This window comes from Mchenga conophoros, linkage group LG11 (genome assembly GCF_057382185.1).
Source record: "Mchenga conophoros isolate Kocher_MC1m ecotype Shallow Benthic linkage group LG11, M_conophoros_male_GT1.1, whole genome shotgun sequence".
Lineage (NCBI taxonomy): Eukaryota > Metazoa > Chordata > Actinopteri > Cichliformes > Cichlidae > Mchenga > Mchenga conophoros.
In genome coordinates, this window is record NC_140536.1 from 39,324,885 (window position 1) to 39,342,989 (window position 18,105).

Here is an 18,105-nt window from a genome sequence, read left to right on the forward strand (position 1 = left end):
CCTTCTGAATTGGAAGATGTAGGTTAGGGCTGCTCAATTAATCGAATTTTAATCACGATTACGATCTGGGCTTTCAACGATCATTAAAAATGACTGAGCCGATTATTAGCACCTCCCTCGTACTTTACTCTCGCGCTGCTCCGTGTGGTAAATCGAGTGCACCGCTCTCCATTTCGAACACGCGTCACAACAATTAAGAGGACCAGAGGGAAGCTCGGAAAGCTAAGCAGAAGTTATTTGGAGAGGAGAGTGACTGCTGTTGGTTGAAAAGAGAGGTAAAAAAAACAAAACTTCAGTGGTGTGGAAACATTATGGGTTCGCGGAGTCAGACGTGGATCAAGTAGACAGTGTGTAAACTTTGCTAGGATGTAGTAGCTGCACCACAGAGCAACACTGCAAAGTTCACTAAACATAGATGTTTACATTTTTCATTTATTTCTTATATTGCAAACATTTGCACTGTTATCAGTATTTGCACACTATTTTATATTATTTTTTAAAGTCATTATTCAACACATTGTTATTGTTAACCCTTTAAAGCCGGTCAGAGCAGCAAGCTCCGTTTTGCCTAACCATTTTTAAATCCCTGTAGAACCTGAACCATGTAAGCTAGCGCAATAATTTGTTTTGCATATGAAACCGGAGGAGTTGTACTTGCATCTTATGCCATCAGCTTGTCCTCGGTCATGGTTTCCTTCCACATAAAGCTTTGCAAAAATTGCATAAAAAGCACTTGCAGCAACAAAAACATAATATTCCAGAAACACGCTTTGCCGATCCATCAGCTGTTCTTAACACTTCCCACTTTGAAAAAGACGTCAACAGGAACTATCGCATTTCCTGCCCGAAACCAGAAGTGATGTCATTTTCGCAGAAAATCTAGTTTTTTACTTGTAGGCCTTAAAAGCCTATACTAGTGTTTTTATAAGTCATGTTTGACTTTTCTGAATAGTTGCTGGGATGCTTAGGACTCATATTGCACTGCTGGAAATAGTTTATTTTGATGCACCTGCTGTTTTCTTTGCAAATTTGCAGCATAGGATTGTTTTTTTGTTTTTCCTGCAGTATATAAAAATTGCTGTATCTCCAAAATAAAACTATGAAGACACTCAAAATAAATTTCCTGTTGTTGTAAACTATTTTTTGCAACTTTTTTTGTATTTAAAGTTTTGAGGGATAAACCTCTTAAATTTCTCCAAGTAGAAATATATGTAAAAAAACAAAAACTATTTTCAATTTTTTTGTAGTTTATTGCACTTGTTTGCAATTAATGTTGTTACTATGGACTTAATGCATACATATTATTAAAATATGGGCTATAACAGTTGTATTGATGTATAGCAACTTGAAATGCTCCCACAAATGGCACTACAGCATGTAAAAAAAAATATATAAGCTCTGGCGGACTTGGTTCTATGGTAGGTCTTAAAGGGTTAAATAAATATCGTCAAATAATCGTGATCTCAATTTCAGTGAAAATAATCGTGATTATCATTTTTGCCATAATCGAGCAGCCCTAATGTAGGTAACACCAGACTGCAGATTAGCTGCATACAGGGCTGGACTGGGACAAATAAATCGTCCCGGGCATTTTCCACCATTATAGGAAAAATCATAAAGCCTTTGAATGAAAATAAACACTGTTGTGACAGTGATGTACACTGTTTTGATGGTATATATGCATCGATCTATCAATCGTTTGTTGTAAGATTCAGATAATTATTTTTTAAAAGCGAGACATTTTAAATGAGAATAAGAAAGAAAAGTATTTCTTTGTGCCCCCCTTTCCCTTTTAATGCCCTACATGGACCCCTGGCAACACTTTGCTAGATCCGCACCTGCACAGTTACCAGCTGTCAGCTGCTTAGAAAAGGATCCTGGTGTTATTTGTCTCTCAGAAACAGTTCATAACTTCCCTTCAACTCATTCATGTCACCTAAAAGGTAAACCTGTTTCTCCATCACAGCTCTGATGATCCAGTAAGGACATCTCCTGGTTTCATCTTCATGTTTCCCTCTCACCAGATAACCAAACCGACATCATGACCAGCAGCTTTTTTGCAGCTGTGGCTCCAGCAAACATCAGCTGATACTAGAAATTAATATTAAATAAATTCTAACAACAGCTTAAACGTGCTGCTGTTGTTTAGCGCGACATCCGCTGGTTTCCTCTTTCGGCGCAAAGTGAGCGATAAACAAACAAGAGAGCCGATCAGCTGATCACTGATCAGTTTTCATGATTGAAGTAGAAACGGGAGAGGGAGGATGAGAGGATGAGAGAAGAAGAGGCAGCTGTGCAGCAAAGACACAGAATAACTCCAGCTTTGTGCTTTTTTCATTGTAGCTGAATTACGGGACAAACTGTTCCCTTTCACCTCAATAAGAAACGCGTAATATTTCTCTGAATACCAGACGGGACGGTTGGCAACTCTAATAACTTATGAACAAAATAAAGTTCAACATCAGTAACTTCATAGCACCACCCAGCTGTATAGAAACTCCGTCATGCTAGCTGGCACGCAGTACGGAAAAAGTCAGCATAACGAAAATAAACTCCACCTACACTTGGTTCATATCTGACCCAGAGAGACTGCAGGTCATAACTTCTTACCTGAAGTTCAGTACACACTTGGACCGGCGGCCGCCTCGGGTCTCTTTTCCTTCTGCGTCCCTTTTCCTTCATCCACCTGCTGGCCTCCACCACTTGCTAATGTTACTGAATCCGTGGAAGCTCCGCGACAGCCACCACACGAAGTAACGAGTAACGAGCCTATCTAAATCCCAGTAACGACTAACGCGTTCCTGATTTTGGCTTAATAACTAGTTACCGTGCTCGTTACCACAATAATAACGTAGTTACTGTAACGCATTACTTAATAACGCGTTAGTCCCAACACTGAAAAACACATTTTGAATTCATCACTTGGAGCCTTTATGAGGAAACTTAATGAACATGTAGCTGATGCTGAAATGCAATTGTGTGGGTTGCCATGACAACACCAGAAGCCAGCGCCTGAGATCGTTATATTGTTTTGCTTTATTTAGTATTCATGTTTGTGTACACTTACAGTGGAAAAGGATCATCTTTGAGTCCAGTGATACATTTTTTCTTACAAAAGAAAGTTTCTGTGAACATGATTGTGGAGTAGTCACCTCCTCCGGAGTCACAGGAACAACAAGTTGTGAGCGGCAGAGACAAGACTGACTTTTAGGGCTCTTCAACTTTTCTACTGCTGGTTTACAAAGCGTACACGGTAAAATTATGCTTGTTAAATTGTTAAGCACTTGTGCACTTTGTTAAAAGACATAAGTGTTGTATGTGCCAATGGTATTATTTTACTTGCTTCTAGTTTTCATGGTGCTCCATGATTGTGAGAGGAAATAAAAAAGGAATTGTGGACATCAGTAAGAAGCGTGGATTTTTTTTTTTTTTTTTTTTACCAGAGTTGATACAGAACACCTTGGGCTGTCATCAACAGGAAAACCAGCGAGTTTAACTCCAATGATAAAAACCACACGAGCTGCTCACCAGTCCACACAGCAGCGCCTGGTCAGGATGCAGAAAAGCGGCGAAGTCTTGGAGGAGGTCTGTCCGGTTTCCCAGGATGCAGCGCAGTTTCCTGAACAGCTGCATCACTTCCTGTCCATCTCCCACCTGCTCAAACTCACTCAGCAGAGACACAAACTCCTCCACCTGCTCAGGTACATCATGCAGTGCCTCACGCACCTGTCGACACACAGGAGGAACATCATGAGCCCACATGTTCTAAGGAGAGATGGTGATTACTGTTGCCATAAAAACAAACAAAGTGAAGACCGGCCCCCTCGTACAGACTGTACGAACTTGAACGAGCGCCACGCCACGCCACGCCAGTAAAATCAAATGTCACTATTAAAGGAAACACCAACTCCACCACCTATATTTTAGGTATCTTATTCCACAGTTTTTCTAATTTTTCTATGTAACTTTGCACTGTCCACTTTCTGCTGTAACAAAAAAATTTCCTACGTGTGGGACTAATAAAGGTTATCTTATCTTACTTTTACTGCCCTCCAGTGTCCGTGTGGCGGCACTACAGATTCCACTTACATTGCCCCATCAATCTTTCCCTCTCATTCACCCACAGACGTCGTGCTGCTGTGGTCACTCCTCCTAGCTCCTTCTAACACGCAGAACAACGAAAGCTAGACACAAATCCCGGGAGACGCGATGCGGGAGTCATTAACGATGCTGTTGTTTATGATCCTCAGAGATTACAATGCTAACAATAATCCATGCAAACACGAACCAAAGAGCCCGAAGGGAAGACCGGACACGTTGCACCGTTTATGTGCCGAAGCAAAAGCAGCTGAACATCAATGACGTTCTCATCCAGGTGATGATTCACAGGTGAAACCACAAACATGACCACGAGCACAGTGTGTGGTAAATTGACTGATTCTTATATAGCGCTTTTCTACTCTCCTGGAGTACTCAAAGCGCTCTATACAACACATTCACATTCTGATAGGCACTGACTCTAAACTGAGTGCTTTTCTAACGACATTCACACTCCGACAGATGCATCGGAGAACATCAATATCTTCCACAAGGATATTTGGCATGCAGACTGGAGGAGCCAGCGATCCACCAACGTTCCAATCAGTAGTTGACCTGCTCTACCTCCCACATGGTGGAGGGGTGGGTGGAGACCTATCAAGTGATCATTCACTAAAATCTGACCAATCCTGCTGGAGGAGCAGCCACGAACGTTTTCTCATTTATCACAAGAAACGCAGGAAACTGAAAGGAGGTTCGGAGGCGATGATGTCAGCGTCTGGAGAGACCACGTGTGCAAAGATGGGAGCTCAGCAAACAGCGGGACGATTTAACGTCCATTGCTCACCCTGCTGAGGTAACTCTGTGCGAACGCCATGTCTTTGCTCTCTCTGTGCGGGTCGTTGTCCAGGATGTTTTCGTCATACAGCAGCAGCAGTTTGGCGCCATCTTTGCTGTGGCGCTCCTGACGGCTCCTCCTGAGGCCACGATGAGGTTGGCTTCGGCCTGCAGAGATGACAGAAAATAAGAAACACGAAGTATTCGGTCACAGATGGCGAGTGTTTTAAACGGTGTTCAGACGCAGACCCACCTCGTCCTCGTCCGGGACATCGCCCCCCTACTCCTCCAGGCGTCCGCTCTCTGGACGGCGTCTCCTCGTCTAAACCCGCTTTTTTGCTCCGCCCCTCCCCTGAGTCCTCTCCTTTTGGCCCCTCCTCCTCTTCCTCTTCCTCCTCCTGCGACCCAGGAGAGGTGGGAGAGTGCTCCTCCTCTGAGTCGCCATCTGTACAGAGCCGCTGCTCCGCCGCAAGCCACGTCAGCTGCTTCATTGTCTCCTAAAGGTCAAAGGTCAGAGATTATCCAAACCCTTGGCACCTCATCAGCATAACTTTTCTTTTCAGCCGTGCTTTTAATATTTTTAAACAAATCCAAACGCCTCCTCGTGAAAACAGATTTCACTGCCGAGAGTTACCGATATCTAAATCAGTGAATACCAATCATTCACAAACGTCTCCCTGAAGACGTCTGTCCTTCAGTTTGTTTTGGTTTACTTTAAAGACCAAACTGGTCTTCATTAACGTTCATGTTTCTTCAGACTGTGTCCTCTGGATTCAAACCCAGCCAAGGGTTTGGTGAGGTTTTTCTCAGAAACACCGTTCTCAAACCCACTGAGCATCATCCTACTCTTACTTAAACTTGATCATGCTGTTGTAACCAGTGATGGTTATAATGGCGTTACAAGTAACGGCGTTACTAACGGCATTACTTTTTTCAGTGATGAGTAATCTAACTAATTACTATTCCTATCGTTACAACGCTGTTACAGTTACTAACAAGAAAATGCGGCGCAGTCCGTTACTATTTGTCAACAAACAGATGGTTGAAGCTGTGAGATGTGAGAGATTAGCGTGTTTGGAGAGTGTAGTTAATGTGTTGTCTTGTGTAGTTAGTGTGTATCGTTGTGGATAGTTTTGTGTTGTGTGTCAGAACAATGAGGCGACTGCTGTCTCCAGGTAGAAACAGGAGTGACACACCTGCTGCTGTCAGACCTGCAGGTATCAGGCTGTGATGTTCTCCTTTATAGTGGACAGAAATTATTGTTTTGGAGAGGCACAAATAATTTGTGTGGCATTTTACTGAAGAACAGCTGATTGTTCTCTAAATAGTTTGAAATGGTTATTTAAAAAATCAAGGTAAAAGGTAAATGGCTGCAAATAACTTTGTTTGCAAAACTTGTGCATAGGATTTTAAAATTGGCAATTTATATTTGCATTTCAAGTTATGAAATATGATTCATTAAACATGTTTGTGGTTGTTACAGTGAAAATATCACTTTTTCTACTCTGATTTTATATTTTTTGTTTGATTTTAGATCAATTGTGTTAATACAGTAGTCAAAATGAAAACAACTGTAAATTCAGAGACGTGAGGTTGTGCTGAAAAGGACGATACCAAACAAAGTAAATAGTTTTTAAAGGTGAAATGTGGAGGGAAAATCAAAAGTAGTTAAAAATGGTCAATTACACCCTGGACCCCAGAGGGTTAAACGTTTTTTAAAGTAACGCAATAGTTACTTTTCAAGTAATTAATTACTTTTAGAATATTGTAACTCAGTTACTTTTTTGAAGAATTAACTAGTAACTATAACTAATTACTTTTTCAAAGTAACTTGCCCAACACTGGCTGTAACACAAATGTCCATTTTAGGATCAATAAAGTCTCTGTCTATCATTTCAGCAGCTGTTTGTGCTGATGAGCTTCTACTGAAAGGAAAGAAATTTAAAAAATGTTTTCTATTCAGCTTCAGTTTCTGCCTCAGACACAAAAACATGAGAAAATCTTTAGTCTTTGTTTCCTCAAACCTGAACTTTTCTCTCTGTGTCGGAGTAAAAATACATGATCAGAGACAACTTCTGACCAATGAGGAGGCCGGCAATAAAACCCGTTTCACTTTTATTTAAACATCACCAAATCACAACAACAGCTGCCTCAAGGCGCTTTATATTGTAAGGTAGACCCTACAATAATACATACAGAGAAAACCCAACAATCATATGACCCCCTGTGAGCAAGCACTTTGGCGACGGTTGATCTGATATCCTCGTGTTGGTGTTGTTCCCAGATCATCATACTAAATATTGTTCCAGGATCAACATTGCAAGTGACCAATCAGAATGTTGTGACGTCATACCTTTGCGACTTCGGGAAAATAATAATAATAATAATAATAATAATGGATTGGATTTATATAGCGCTTTTCTAGGCACCCAAAGCGCTTTACAATACCACTATTCATTCACTCTCACATTCATACACTGGTGGAGGCAGCTACAGGTGTAGCCACAGCTGCCCTGGGGCAGACTGACAGAAGCGAGGCTGCCATATCGCGCCATCGGCCCCTCTGGCCAGCACCAGTAGGCAAGTAGGGTAAAGTGTCTTGCCCAAGGACACAACGACCAGGACAGAGAGCCCAGGGATCGAACCGGCGACCTTCCGGTTACAGATGCGATTCCCAACCCCCTGAGCCACGGTCGCCCCACCACACGAAAAACCGGCGTAAAACAAAAAACTGTACTTAAGCTGCGTGAAACCGCCTCTGTCCGCCGATCAACGGACCCTGACCCTAACCCTAACCCTTTAATAAACAGTAAGCAGAATTGATATTGTCCTTGCAACATTGGAATTTCATAAATGCACGAATGGCTTGGCGCGCAAAGGAATAATGTCACAATAATGTGATTGGTCACTTGCAATGTTGAACCTGGAACAACATTTTCATGATGGTCTGGGAACAACACCAGCACGAGGATATCAGATCATCCCTTTGGCGACAGTGGGAAGGAAAAACTCCCTTTTAACAGGAAGAAACCTCCAGCAGAACCAGGCTCAGGGAGGGGCGGGGCCATCTGCTGTGATTGGTTGGGGTGAGAGAAGGAAGACAGGATAAAGACATGCTGTGGAAGAGAGACAGAGATTAATAACAAGTACGATTGTAGGGTCTACCTTACGATAATAAGCGCCTTAAGGTGACTGTTGCTGTGATTTAGCGTGAGTAGCGGTTGTAGAATAAGGAGGGGAGGTTTTTCTCATTATCATTTAATATTTTAATATGCCATTATTAGTTCCTTAGAAGTAGATAACCAGCTTTGCATTAAGCATAAATTGAAGTTTTTGATCTTACATTATTCTTTGCATTACAGTGATGGTGATAACTTTAGTTTGATCTTTTCTTACAGGTACCAGAATAATAACATGATTTTCCATTGCAGATGTAATCATGATCATTCCATACACATTGCAGTTTGTTGCTCATTCTAGAGTTGTGCTCAAGGTAATTAAAGGTTAAAAGCTACAGCCAGCGCGAGTCTGGCTGATCTATGGAGGGCAAAGGCTTTGAGCTTGGAAGGCCGCACGCGCTTACACAGCACTTATAAGATGTCATTCTTGGTGATTTTGTGCTTAGTCATGTTTTAATATGTTTTAAGTAGAAGTAGCTGATCCAGCAATATTCATTTAATATTATATACTTGATTTAGAGCAATACACACTGATGGTCTTAATAAATGAAAGAGTCCTTGTAGTTGCCATGTTGTGTCTTAGCAGGGTACAGACGGTTCCAGGAGACGGGGGGCAGTTAGCGTCTGCCCTCGGGAAGGAGACAATGTTATTCTTTGTGTTAAATAAAATTGTCAACATTGATTGTATTACACCCGTCACTACGCATGAGGGGGCGTTCTAATACCCTGATTTCATAAAACTATGGTGATGTGTTTTTTGAGATGAGATCTGAGACCGTCTGCATACAGTGTCCATCTCCCACGTGTGTGATCATTAAATCATCGTTTGACTCAACCCGACCGGACCAGTGTTGTTATTGTGGGTTTTTCCTCTGGTGTCCATCCCCAATATTTTTGAACCATAACACGGTTTAATTACTGCCAACATGAAGGCCTGCGGTACGTAGCCATTAATGAGCATAAACAACACTAAATCGCAAAAGGTGGAAACTTTTAAGGTAGACTTTCTATCTACCTGTAACTCTGGAACCGACAGAACAGACTCCTCTGATGCTGATGACATCACTTCTTCCTCATCTTCATCCTGTGTGAGGTCATCAAAGTCCTCATCATCATCATCATCTCCATGCCGGTCCTGATCTTCGTCCTTATCCTTCCCTCCACTGTCGTCTCTCGCTCCACTCCTCTCCTCCCTCTGTCTCCCTTCCTCTTCCTCTCCACCCTGCTCATTCTCACCTGCTTCGCCTCCTTCTCCCCCCTCTCCTCCCCGTCCCCACTGCTCCTGCTCCTGACCATTGTTTTCTCCTCCATTCAAACTGACACCAATAACAATTGCCTTTTCCTTCTGTTCCTGTCTCTGCTCCTCCCGCCTCTCCTCTTCTTCCACATCTCCTGTACATGACGTCAGGCTGAGTGTTGATACCAAGACCATGCTCTCCTCTTCCTGCTTTAGCTTTTCCTGCTTAGAAAAGACCTCTTCCTGCTGCCCATTGATTGGCCCGTGGATGTGATGCTCCAAAACATTTTGGGGGGAGGTGGGAGGAGCTGGGGTAGTCCACACCATCTGGAGGAGGAGGCAGCCCGGCTTCAGTGTGTTTGTAGTGCTAGGACTTGTGAGAGAGGGAATGGGCAGTAGAAGTGTCGAGGGGGTGGGGCTCTCCTGTGCAGACACGGTATGTGGTGTATTTTGGCCAATAGGAAGGCAGGACTGCATCACCTTGGCACACACGGGGTGGGCGGGGCCTGGATGAGCAGCAGTCAGTGGGACCGCTCCAGAGATAGAAGCTGGTGCCAATGGTAGGGCTCCTGACACAGCAGTGGGGGCAGAAAATAACGTGACACCTGAAACAGGTAAAAAGCGCATGTCCACCTGTTTCTCTCCGTGTGGCTCCACCGGCAGATCCTCCTGTGCTTTGGCGAGTGGCAGCAGAGATTCATTATGAGCCAGTGCGAAGACGCGCCTGTGGGTGCGGGGGCGGGGGCGGTAACTGTTGATATAATTGGGGTGGAGCCTGAGAGTGCAGCTTGGAGGAAGCCAGGAGGGGTAACGGGCATCTGAGCGGGTCTTCTGGATGCTTGGGCGACTGTTCTGCAGACGAGAATAATGGGATAACAATCTGTGCCTCAGATTATGATGTTTGAGCAATACTCGTATAGCAGCGCATGAAACTACACAAAGTTTCTTTTTGTTATAGTTCTGAGACACAAAATCTGAATCAACAGGTCACGCTTAAAGAAAAACTTTAGATTGGAATTGGCTGGCAGGTTCAAACTGGTCCTTTCAAAAACTAAACCGGCAAATTTTGCTCCCAGCAGATTTGTACCTGGGTCTGAATGGATGTAGACAGAGCCACACAATAAAGGGGAATTCTATTATAGGTGTGGATCTGGATCACGATCGGGATTAGCTGTTCAAACCTTGAGCCAGTTTGGCATGTTTTCACCATCTCTGTCCACCGGGGGGCGCTGGTCCTCCTGCTGGACTCTGCTGCAGGCGAGTGGCAGCGGCGGGACGACGCCCTTCGTCACAAATGTCTGAAAAGAACCACAAAGTTGGGCCCCGAGTCATTCATTTGAAATGTAACGTTCGCTAATGATGTCACACGGTGCATAGTGAGGTCACTCTGATGTCACCTTGATGACATTGTCAGGTGCTCTTGGGCTGCTCATCTCTCTGACGTGCTTCCTGAAGTTCCATCGACTCTTACAGAGCAGGTATGAACTGATAAGCTCGTCGGACTGAAATGCTCCCTCGAAGTGTTTCAGGCCGAGAACGATGAGACTGCACAGAGGCATGATGGGAAATATGTTTTTACTGAGTTCAATGAAGAACAGAAGCCATAAATTTACACAAAGTGCATGTGAAAAAATAAAATGTAGGAAGTGTGTGTTTTTTACCAATCCTCTCCTGGCGTGTATAATGTTCTCAGGTTCCTGCTGTGGAGGGCGGGGTCTAGGCTACAGACAGGAAGTAGTTCTGGGTATAGGAACACAGGTCGTGTGGCGAACAGCCAGGCGGTGTCGGCAGGCAGCAGAGGGAAGGCAAGACCTAAACAGAACCAGAACAAGAATCTGAACCTGGATCTGTTTGGTGCATCAAACATGGCTGACAGGTAGCTTGCCCTTACTGTTGGTTGCAGGGGTCATCTGGGGGAGCCAGCGTCTGGAGGCTCGAGTGGGAGGAGCAGGTGGAGGCTCGTCCCTCTGCTCCACCTCGTGCAGGAGGTCCAGTGCACCCTGCAGGTTACATGCCCTGAAACAGCTGAAGGCGCAGCCTTGCTCCTGATGGTGGGCGAAGTGCTGCAGCTCCTCCTGATAGTGGAGGTGCTCATTAGTGCTGGTTCAGTTTCATCTTATTCACACAGCAACAAGTCGCCTCAAGGCGCTTTAAACTGTAAGGGCTGGGTTTAAAAAAATAATGAATTTCCTGATTCAAATCTATTTTAGTCTGAATAAAGCGATCTCGATTCTTTAAAATCCTGAATCGATTGTTAAATATAAATGTATTTTATCACAAATTCCAGAATCAGCTCAAACAGGACATGAGAGCAGAAACACAGAGCGTGGATCGTCCACAGACGCGCCGTTGGGGCTGAAACACACAGATTCTGCAGGTTTCGTCTCTCTGACCAAAACTGACTGAACCAGCAGCCAAAGAAGCTCAAACTTCACGTTTGACAAACATCGTCATGGATTCTCTCTGACTTTGGCTGTTTCACTCCCCGCACAGCTCTCTCTCCCTCAGTCCACTCAGAGACCAGTTTACCATCAAATCTCTGTTTTCTGCATTATTCTCTGCTTATCACGCTCTGCTACTGTGCTCTGTGCTGTCGTCCTCTGACAGCAAAGCCTCATTTCTGCTGTTTAAACTGAAGACATTTAGACTTCAATGATTGCTCAGCTGTGTCTGTAATCAAACCTCTGTGACTCTGCTTCACTCCAGCAGCATCAGGTCATGTTCACATGTTGATTCATGGTTTTCTTCAGTTTTTGATCGACTGCAGAATATTTTTAAGGTTCTCTGCTATAAAAAGCCAGGACAGGAACACCTGCTTCAGACACAAAGACGTCTGCTGTGATGGTCACACCTCTGATGAAGTCTCACAGTGTCAGCTTTGTTTTATAGATACAAAATATGGATATGTGCTGATAGATGATCAGAGTTATAATATTTCAGACTGAGTCTGAATCGAATAGAAAATCAGTAGAAATCAGTAACGACACCCAGCCGCAACTGTAAGGTAGACCATACAATAATAGAGAAAAAAAACCAACATATGACCCCCTATGAGCAAGAACTTTGGCGACAGTGGGAAGGAAAAACTCCCCTTTGACAGAAAGAAGCCTCCGGCAGAACCAGGCTCAGAAAGGGGCGGGGCCATTTACTGTGACTGATTGGGGGTGAGAGAAGGAAGACAGGATAAAGACATGCCGTGGAATAGAGACAGAGATTAATAACAAGTAATAAGTTCAAGAGCTGAGGAAACGCCCACCAGGTAAGTGCCCACTTGCCCTGTTCAGCTATTGTAGGTATAATTGAGAAGTGTTTACTGACCAGGTAGCGTTTGGTGATGGAGGCTTCATGATTCAGGGCAGCAATGTGGCGACTCAGCAGGTGAACCTGCGTCAGCAGTTGCACATGCTAGGAGAGAAAGGGTCACATGATATCAGGCAAACACACCTGGAGAATAAGTGGGTGAGACAGGTAACCTTCCATACCTGCTGCAGCTGGTGCTGTAGCTGCAGTTTCTGGGTGTGGTCCAGTTGGAGGGAGGGGCCAATGCGACGCGGCAGCACTAAGACAGAAGCAATGGTATTGTGAGGTTGGGTGGGTGTGTCCTTCAGAGTTGAGGAGAGGTGATTGGTCGTGTCCTGCAAGGCTCTCCGCTGCTGCTGAGCTTCGTACTGCTTTCTGACCGTCTGCCGCCGCTCTGTTAGCATGTTGGCTAACGGTGCCTCAAAGCTACGGGCAGCAAATGGAGACACTGTAAGCGAGCATGTATCACATATTCTGAAGTCTGATACTTAGCCACCGAGTATTTCACGTGTAAGTAGGTGGAGCATCATAGACAAATTGTTTCCTCTCAGCGTGACTCTTCTTCACAAGATCTGTGTGAAGAAGCAGCAGCAGAGGACACTAGTCTTCCTCCCGACCCAAACAGCCACAGCACTTCTCTGCTGTGCTGTCCCAACGGGAGGCAGCACCGTGCGCCACTCCTGTGTGTGTGTGTGCACAGGTGTTCACCTCACGCCTTGAAGTCTCTTCATACATGTTCAGATCACAGCAACTATGATGAAACCACCTTTACATCATATAATCTTGACATCAATGATACAGAGTCAGAATCAGAAAAACTTTATTTATCCCCAAGGGGCAATTAACATACAACAGAGCAGCATGACTTTGAAGATAAGCACAGGGCATAAAGCCTGTGAAGGTTCTCAGTAATCCAGGTCATTGTAGTCTAAGAAGCTTGCAAAGAAAAGCGTCTGGACTTCTTTAAGTTGCTTGAAGACGTTTCACCTCTCATCCAACAAGCTTCTTCAGTTCTAAGGTCAAATAGTGGGGAGTCCCAGATTTAAACCCAGTGGGAGTTTCCCCCCAAAGAGGGACAAAAGGACCCCCTGATGATCCTCTACCTACATCGGAGAGACCAAACAGCCACTTCACCAGCGCATGGCACAACATAGAAGAGCCACCTCCACAGGACAAGACTCAGCAGTCCATCTGCATCTTAAGGATAAAGGATACTCTTTCGAGGATGCCAATGTTCGCATTTTGGACAGAGAGGACAGATGGTTTGAAAGAGGAGTGAAAGAAGCCATCTATGTCCACTGTGAGTGACCATCTTTGAACAGAGACGGGGTTTACGACACCAACTCTCTGCCATCTATAATCCAGTTTTGAGATCCCTTCCCAGACGCCTTAACGCCCACTCACATCCTGGACCATCTGACCTCAGGAATTCACATGATAAGGTGGGGCCAGGTTTCACAATGAACACACCCGAAACTCTGGCTGATTGGGACCCACACCCAGTTTCACACCTTGGCTCAGGTGATTAGAGGATCATCAGGGGTCCTTTTGTCCCTCTGTGGGGGGAAACTCCCACTAGGTTTATATCTGGGACTCTCCACCATTTGACCTTAGAACTGAAGAAGCTTCTCGGATGAGAGGTGAAACGTCTTCAAGCAACTTAAAGTCCAGACGCTTTTCTTTGCAAGCTCCTTTGACTGTCGGCTTACATCCAGAGTTCTCTGCTGCTTAAATTTTTTTTGTTATGGAAAAAAGACAGGGGTGTTGGACAGATCTATATTTAATTTAAATGAGGATTTACTTAAGTCATCAAGAGTTAACGGTTTTATGACCAAAATTACATTTAACCAACATGAGTTTATTCAAATTTTATTTGCAAGTCCAGTTTGGGTGATGAAATTAAAGATAACACAAGGGAATAAAATAATGCACATTCATGAACGACATCTTTACCTATAGATTTACTTTAAGCTTCATTTCCGACAGATTATGATTAATCATAAAAACTATTTTAAGTTGGAGATGTGAACTTACTTCGAATTATTTATGTTGTAAACTATTAATATAAATCAGGTCACTTTAACCTTGCTGAACTGAGGTAGCATGTTTTTTTTGGATGAAGTGGCCTAATCTGAGTTTTGATCATTTGTTGAATGATTTGACAAGCAGTTGGGCACTATTAGTTTTAGTTCTCCTCAGGGGAAAGTTCTGACAAAAGCTACACCAGAAAAACATGGAGGGTTTGGATAATTGCAGCCTGTCGGTTCTGAAAGGTAGGCCAAGCATATGCATATTTATGCAAATTAATGTCTAAATGAATTTTGTGTTGCACACACTGACAGTGATCCTACATAGAATCAGTTTTATGTTGTCAGATCAATAATATATTTAATTACATTTAAATGTATTTGACAAAATGACCATTTGGAATAGTTTCCTTTTTTTAACAGTGAAATGTATACATTTAAAGAGATGTACAACTTTTATATTTCTGACAGTTACTGACTTTTATTTACAGCTGCCAACATAGATGAGGTGTTGCTCCACACCCTCAGTAGGGATGATTTAAGGGACCTGCTTCCAGGGCCTGAAAATTTTATGAGGAGGAAACAGTTGTGGGCTCATGTTCACAAAGAGGCAAGTTTTTCCGCTTTTGATTTAAAAACACCTAGCACAACACATTTTGTTTAGAACTCCTGTAATATAACTATTTTCGTTTTCTTTTTTAGGATGAAACTAAAGAAAAGGCGTCTCATGGATATCTCACCATGTGACCAGGGAGAAGATTATGATGCAGATTCAAGTGGTGGATCAAACATGCTAGTGTATGTTAGTTTGCCCCCTAACATACACTAATGTGCCACAAACAGGACTTTAATATCACCAACCATTCCCATGTTATTACCGTGTATCCACATAAATGGCCCACCCTGTACTATTGCACCGTGAGCCTAAACCTGCTAGTAACTTGTTTCAGTAGACTTCTTGATGCATTCTCAATCATCCAGGGAAGTAAATCTCCAAAAAATTGATTCTGTTCATCTGGACGTAGCGTTTTCTGGGAGAAACGTTTCGTCACTCATCCAAGTGACTTCTTCAGTCTCAGCTGACTGCAGGTTTCCCCAATCTTATAAACAGTACATTTGCAAAATGACTGAAACAGCCCACTGAGGGAACAATGGTCTGGGAGGTCAGTTCCTTAATATTAATTATGCAAATTCTCATGACCATTGATCAACAACCACTGACCAAAACCCACTGATCAAAGACCTCTGATCAATGGCCATGAGTACCATTCACAGAGAGTTGGGGAATGGCTGCAATCACAGCATTGTAAGACGGTGACAGATGTAACCTTAGGCCCACTCCTTGATTCAGAGATGGTCTTTCCCTTTTCATGTAAATGGCCTCCTTGACTCCACGCTCAAACCAGCGTTCCTCCCCGTCCAGGATATGTACATCATCATTGAAAGAGTGTCAACTACCACCACTTCCCCTGCCAGTGGCGGACTCCCTCAGACATCGGTGCGTTGGTGGTTCTTTGTGTCCGGGGATGGGCGTCCAGGTACACACCGGCTCACTCCTTGGCGGCCGCTTATCGGGGCCTGGAGCCTGGGGCTCGCTCGGGCCACTTCGGAGGTGGGGTGCCCCCGGCCTCTCGGCCTGGGGCTCGGTCACTCAGGCGCGGCTGGCTGCCGGCGGAGCTCACGGGCGCGTCACTGCAACTCCCCCTGGCTTCTGCTCCGCGGCTGCTGAGTGAGCCCTCATCTGGGACTTTCCTCAGCTCTTTCTGGGACAGTGGCGCGGCTGCCCCTCTGTTGGTCTTCCTTGGTCTCTTGTGTTCTGGGGGCCTCTGGATGTCTGGAGTTTTGATCTCCTCCATACCTGCTTCATGCCCTGGAGGACGGGGCTGTGGCCCCCCCACACCCTCTAGCAGATCATTACATGAAGGAACCTTTTAAATACAAGCGCGTCCATGCTCACAGGTGTACACACGGGTGATCACACCCACAAACTACACCCTTTTTGGCTCCTACCTCAACGCACACTGTTCTGTTGATCTTATGTGCTGCACAATAATGTTTAATATTTAGTATTTACTGTCATATTCCCATATATCATTGTGATGTTGTTTATTCTATTACTCTTGTTCTCTTCTGCTTGCTTTCTTTTTTCTTTCTCAGCAGGTGACCCAGGTGATTGATATATGTGTTTTTTTTTTTCTGCTCATTCTGTTGGTTTTTGTCTTTTGCCCTTCTCCCCCGTCCCTCTTCTCAGCTGTTTCTCTTTCCCTCTTTCTTTCTCCCCTTCTTTCCCCCAGTCAAGTCTGTCCCGTATTCAGTAAGTGAAAATAAAATAAACAATAAAAGGTGAATCAAATGGACCATTACGGCAAGGCTGGGATGGTCAGTTTGGTAAAGTAAATCCGTTGGGCATCTTTCTTTGCCTTTAGACAATAATTCTGATGCAAAAGAGCCAAACGGGACAGGCAAAAAAAAAAAAGAAAAAAAAAAAAAAAGGAAAGAGTGTCAACTGGCCTGTAGGTGTAAATAGACTGCAGAGTCCTGGCCTGATGAGGTGGCTCTTCTGTGTTGTGCCATCCTCTTAGCCAGAGGTTGTTTGGTTTCCCCGATGTATAAATCCTGGCAATCCTCCTGCACTTAACAGCGTACACTATGTTACTGTTTGTGTCGGGGGACCCGATCCTTGGGGTGGACCAATTTTTGGCGCAGCATGTTTTGGGGTTTAAAAGCCACAGAGACCCGGTGTTTAGAAAAAATGCAACTCAACTGCTCCAATACTCCTGGGTATGGGATGGTCTAGCCTTCAGATTAGCGTCACTGCTGTCTCGGTGGAGTTTAATAAACTCAACTCTATCTAAAATATAACAGGACACTGGTGTAAACTCTCGACCATCTCACACTTCTGTTTAATTTTTCCTGTTTTCTGTCTGACGTTTATTCAGCTGTGTGAAAAAAACCCGGGGGATTAGTAAAGTTTTATTTTATCTAATCTAATAACTTTAATCTCAGCCAAACCGATTTACTCACGAACAAATAAATGGTAAATGGCCTGTATTTGTATAGCGCTTTACTAGTCTCTAAGGACCCCAAAGCGCTTTACACATTCAGTCATCCACACATTCACACACTGGTAAGCTACATTGTAGCCACAGCCACCCTGGGGCGCACTGACAGAGGCGAGGCTGCCGGACACTGGCGCCACCGGACCCTCTGACCACCACCAGCAGGCAACGGGTGAAGTGTCTTGCCCAAGGACACAACGCCCGAGACTGTCCAAGCCAGGGCTCGAACTGGCAACCTTCCACTTACAAGGCGAACTCCAAACTCTTGAGCCACGATCGCCCCGGAGAGAGCAGCTGCTGCCAGATGTTCTAAACATCAGACTCCAGCTGCTTCTCTCTGTGGTTTCATGAAGCTCCAGATGTTTCCATGGGTGATGCGATTGTGGTGATATTTTAAATTTTTTTTAAAAACTGTTTTTTAACATGTG

The 18,105-nt window shown here is 44.2% G+C and overlaps 1 protein-coding gene across 1 annotated transcript in view; it reads right to left on the reverse strand.

Moving 5' to 3' along the window:
- gon4lb (gon-4 like b) overlaps positions 1 to 18,105 on the reverse strand; it is a 29,094-nt gene that overhangs the window by 3,369 nt on the left and 7,620 nt on the right. Inside the window, exons 14-23 of the mRNA XM_085292986.1 lie at positions 12,774 to 13,017; positions 12,610 to 12,696; positions 11,183 to 11,366; positions 10,953 to 11,103; positions 10,689 to 10,836; positions 10,473 to 10,589; positions 9,070 to 10,143; positions 5,129 to 5,372; positions 4,886 to 5,043; positions 3,529 to 3,726 (exon numbers count right to left, since the gene is read on the reverse strand). Of these exons, the coding sequence (XP_085149112.1) occupies positions 3,529 to 3,726; positions 4,886 to 5,043; positions 5,129 to 5,372; positions 9,070 to 10,143; positions 10,473 to 10,589; positions 10,689 to 10,836; positions 10,953 to 11,103; positions 11,183 to 11,366; positions 12,610 to 12,696; positions 12,774 to 13,017 (2,605 nt within the window). The remainder of the gene's footprint in view (positions 1 to 3,528; positions 3,727 to 4,885; positions 5,044 to 5,128; positions 5,373 to 9,069; positions 10,144 to 10,472; positions 10,590 to 10,688; positions 10,837 to 10,952; positions 11,104 to 11,182; positions 11,367 to 12,609; positions 12,697 to 12,773; positions 13,018 to 18,105) is intronic.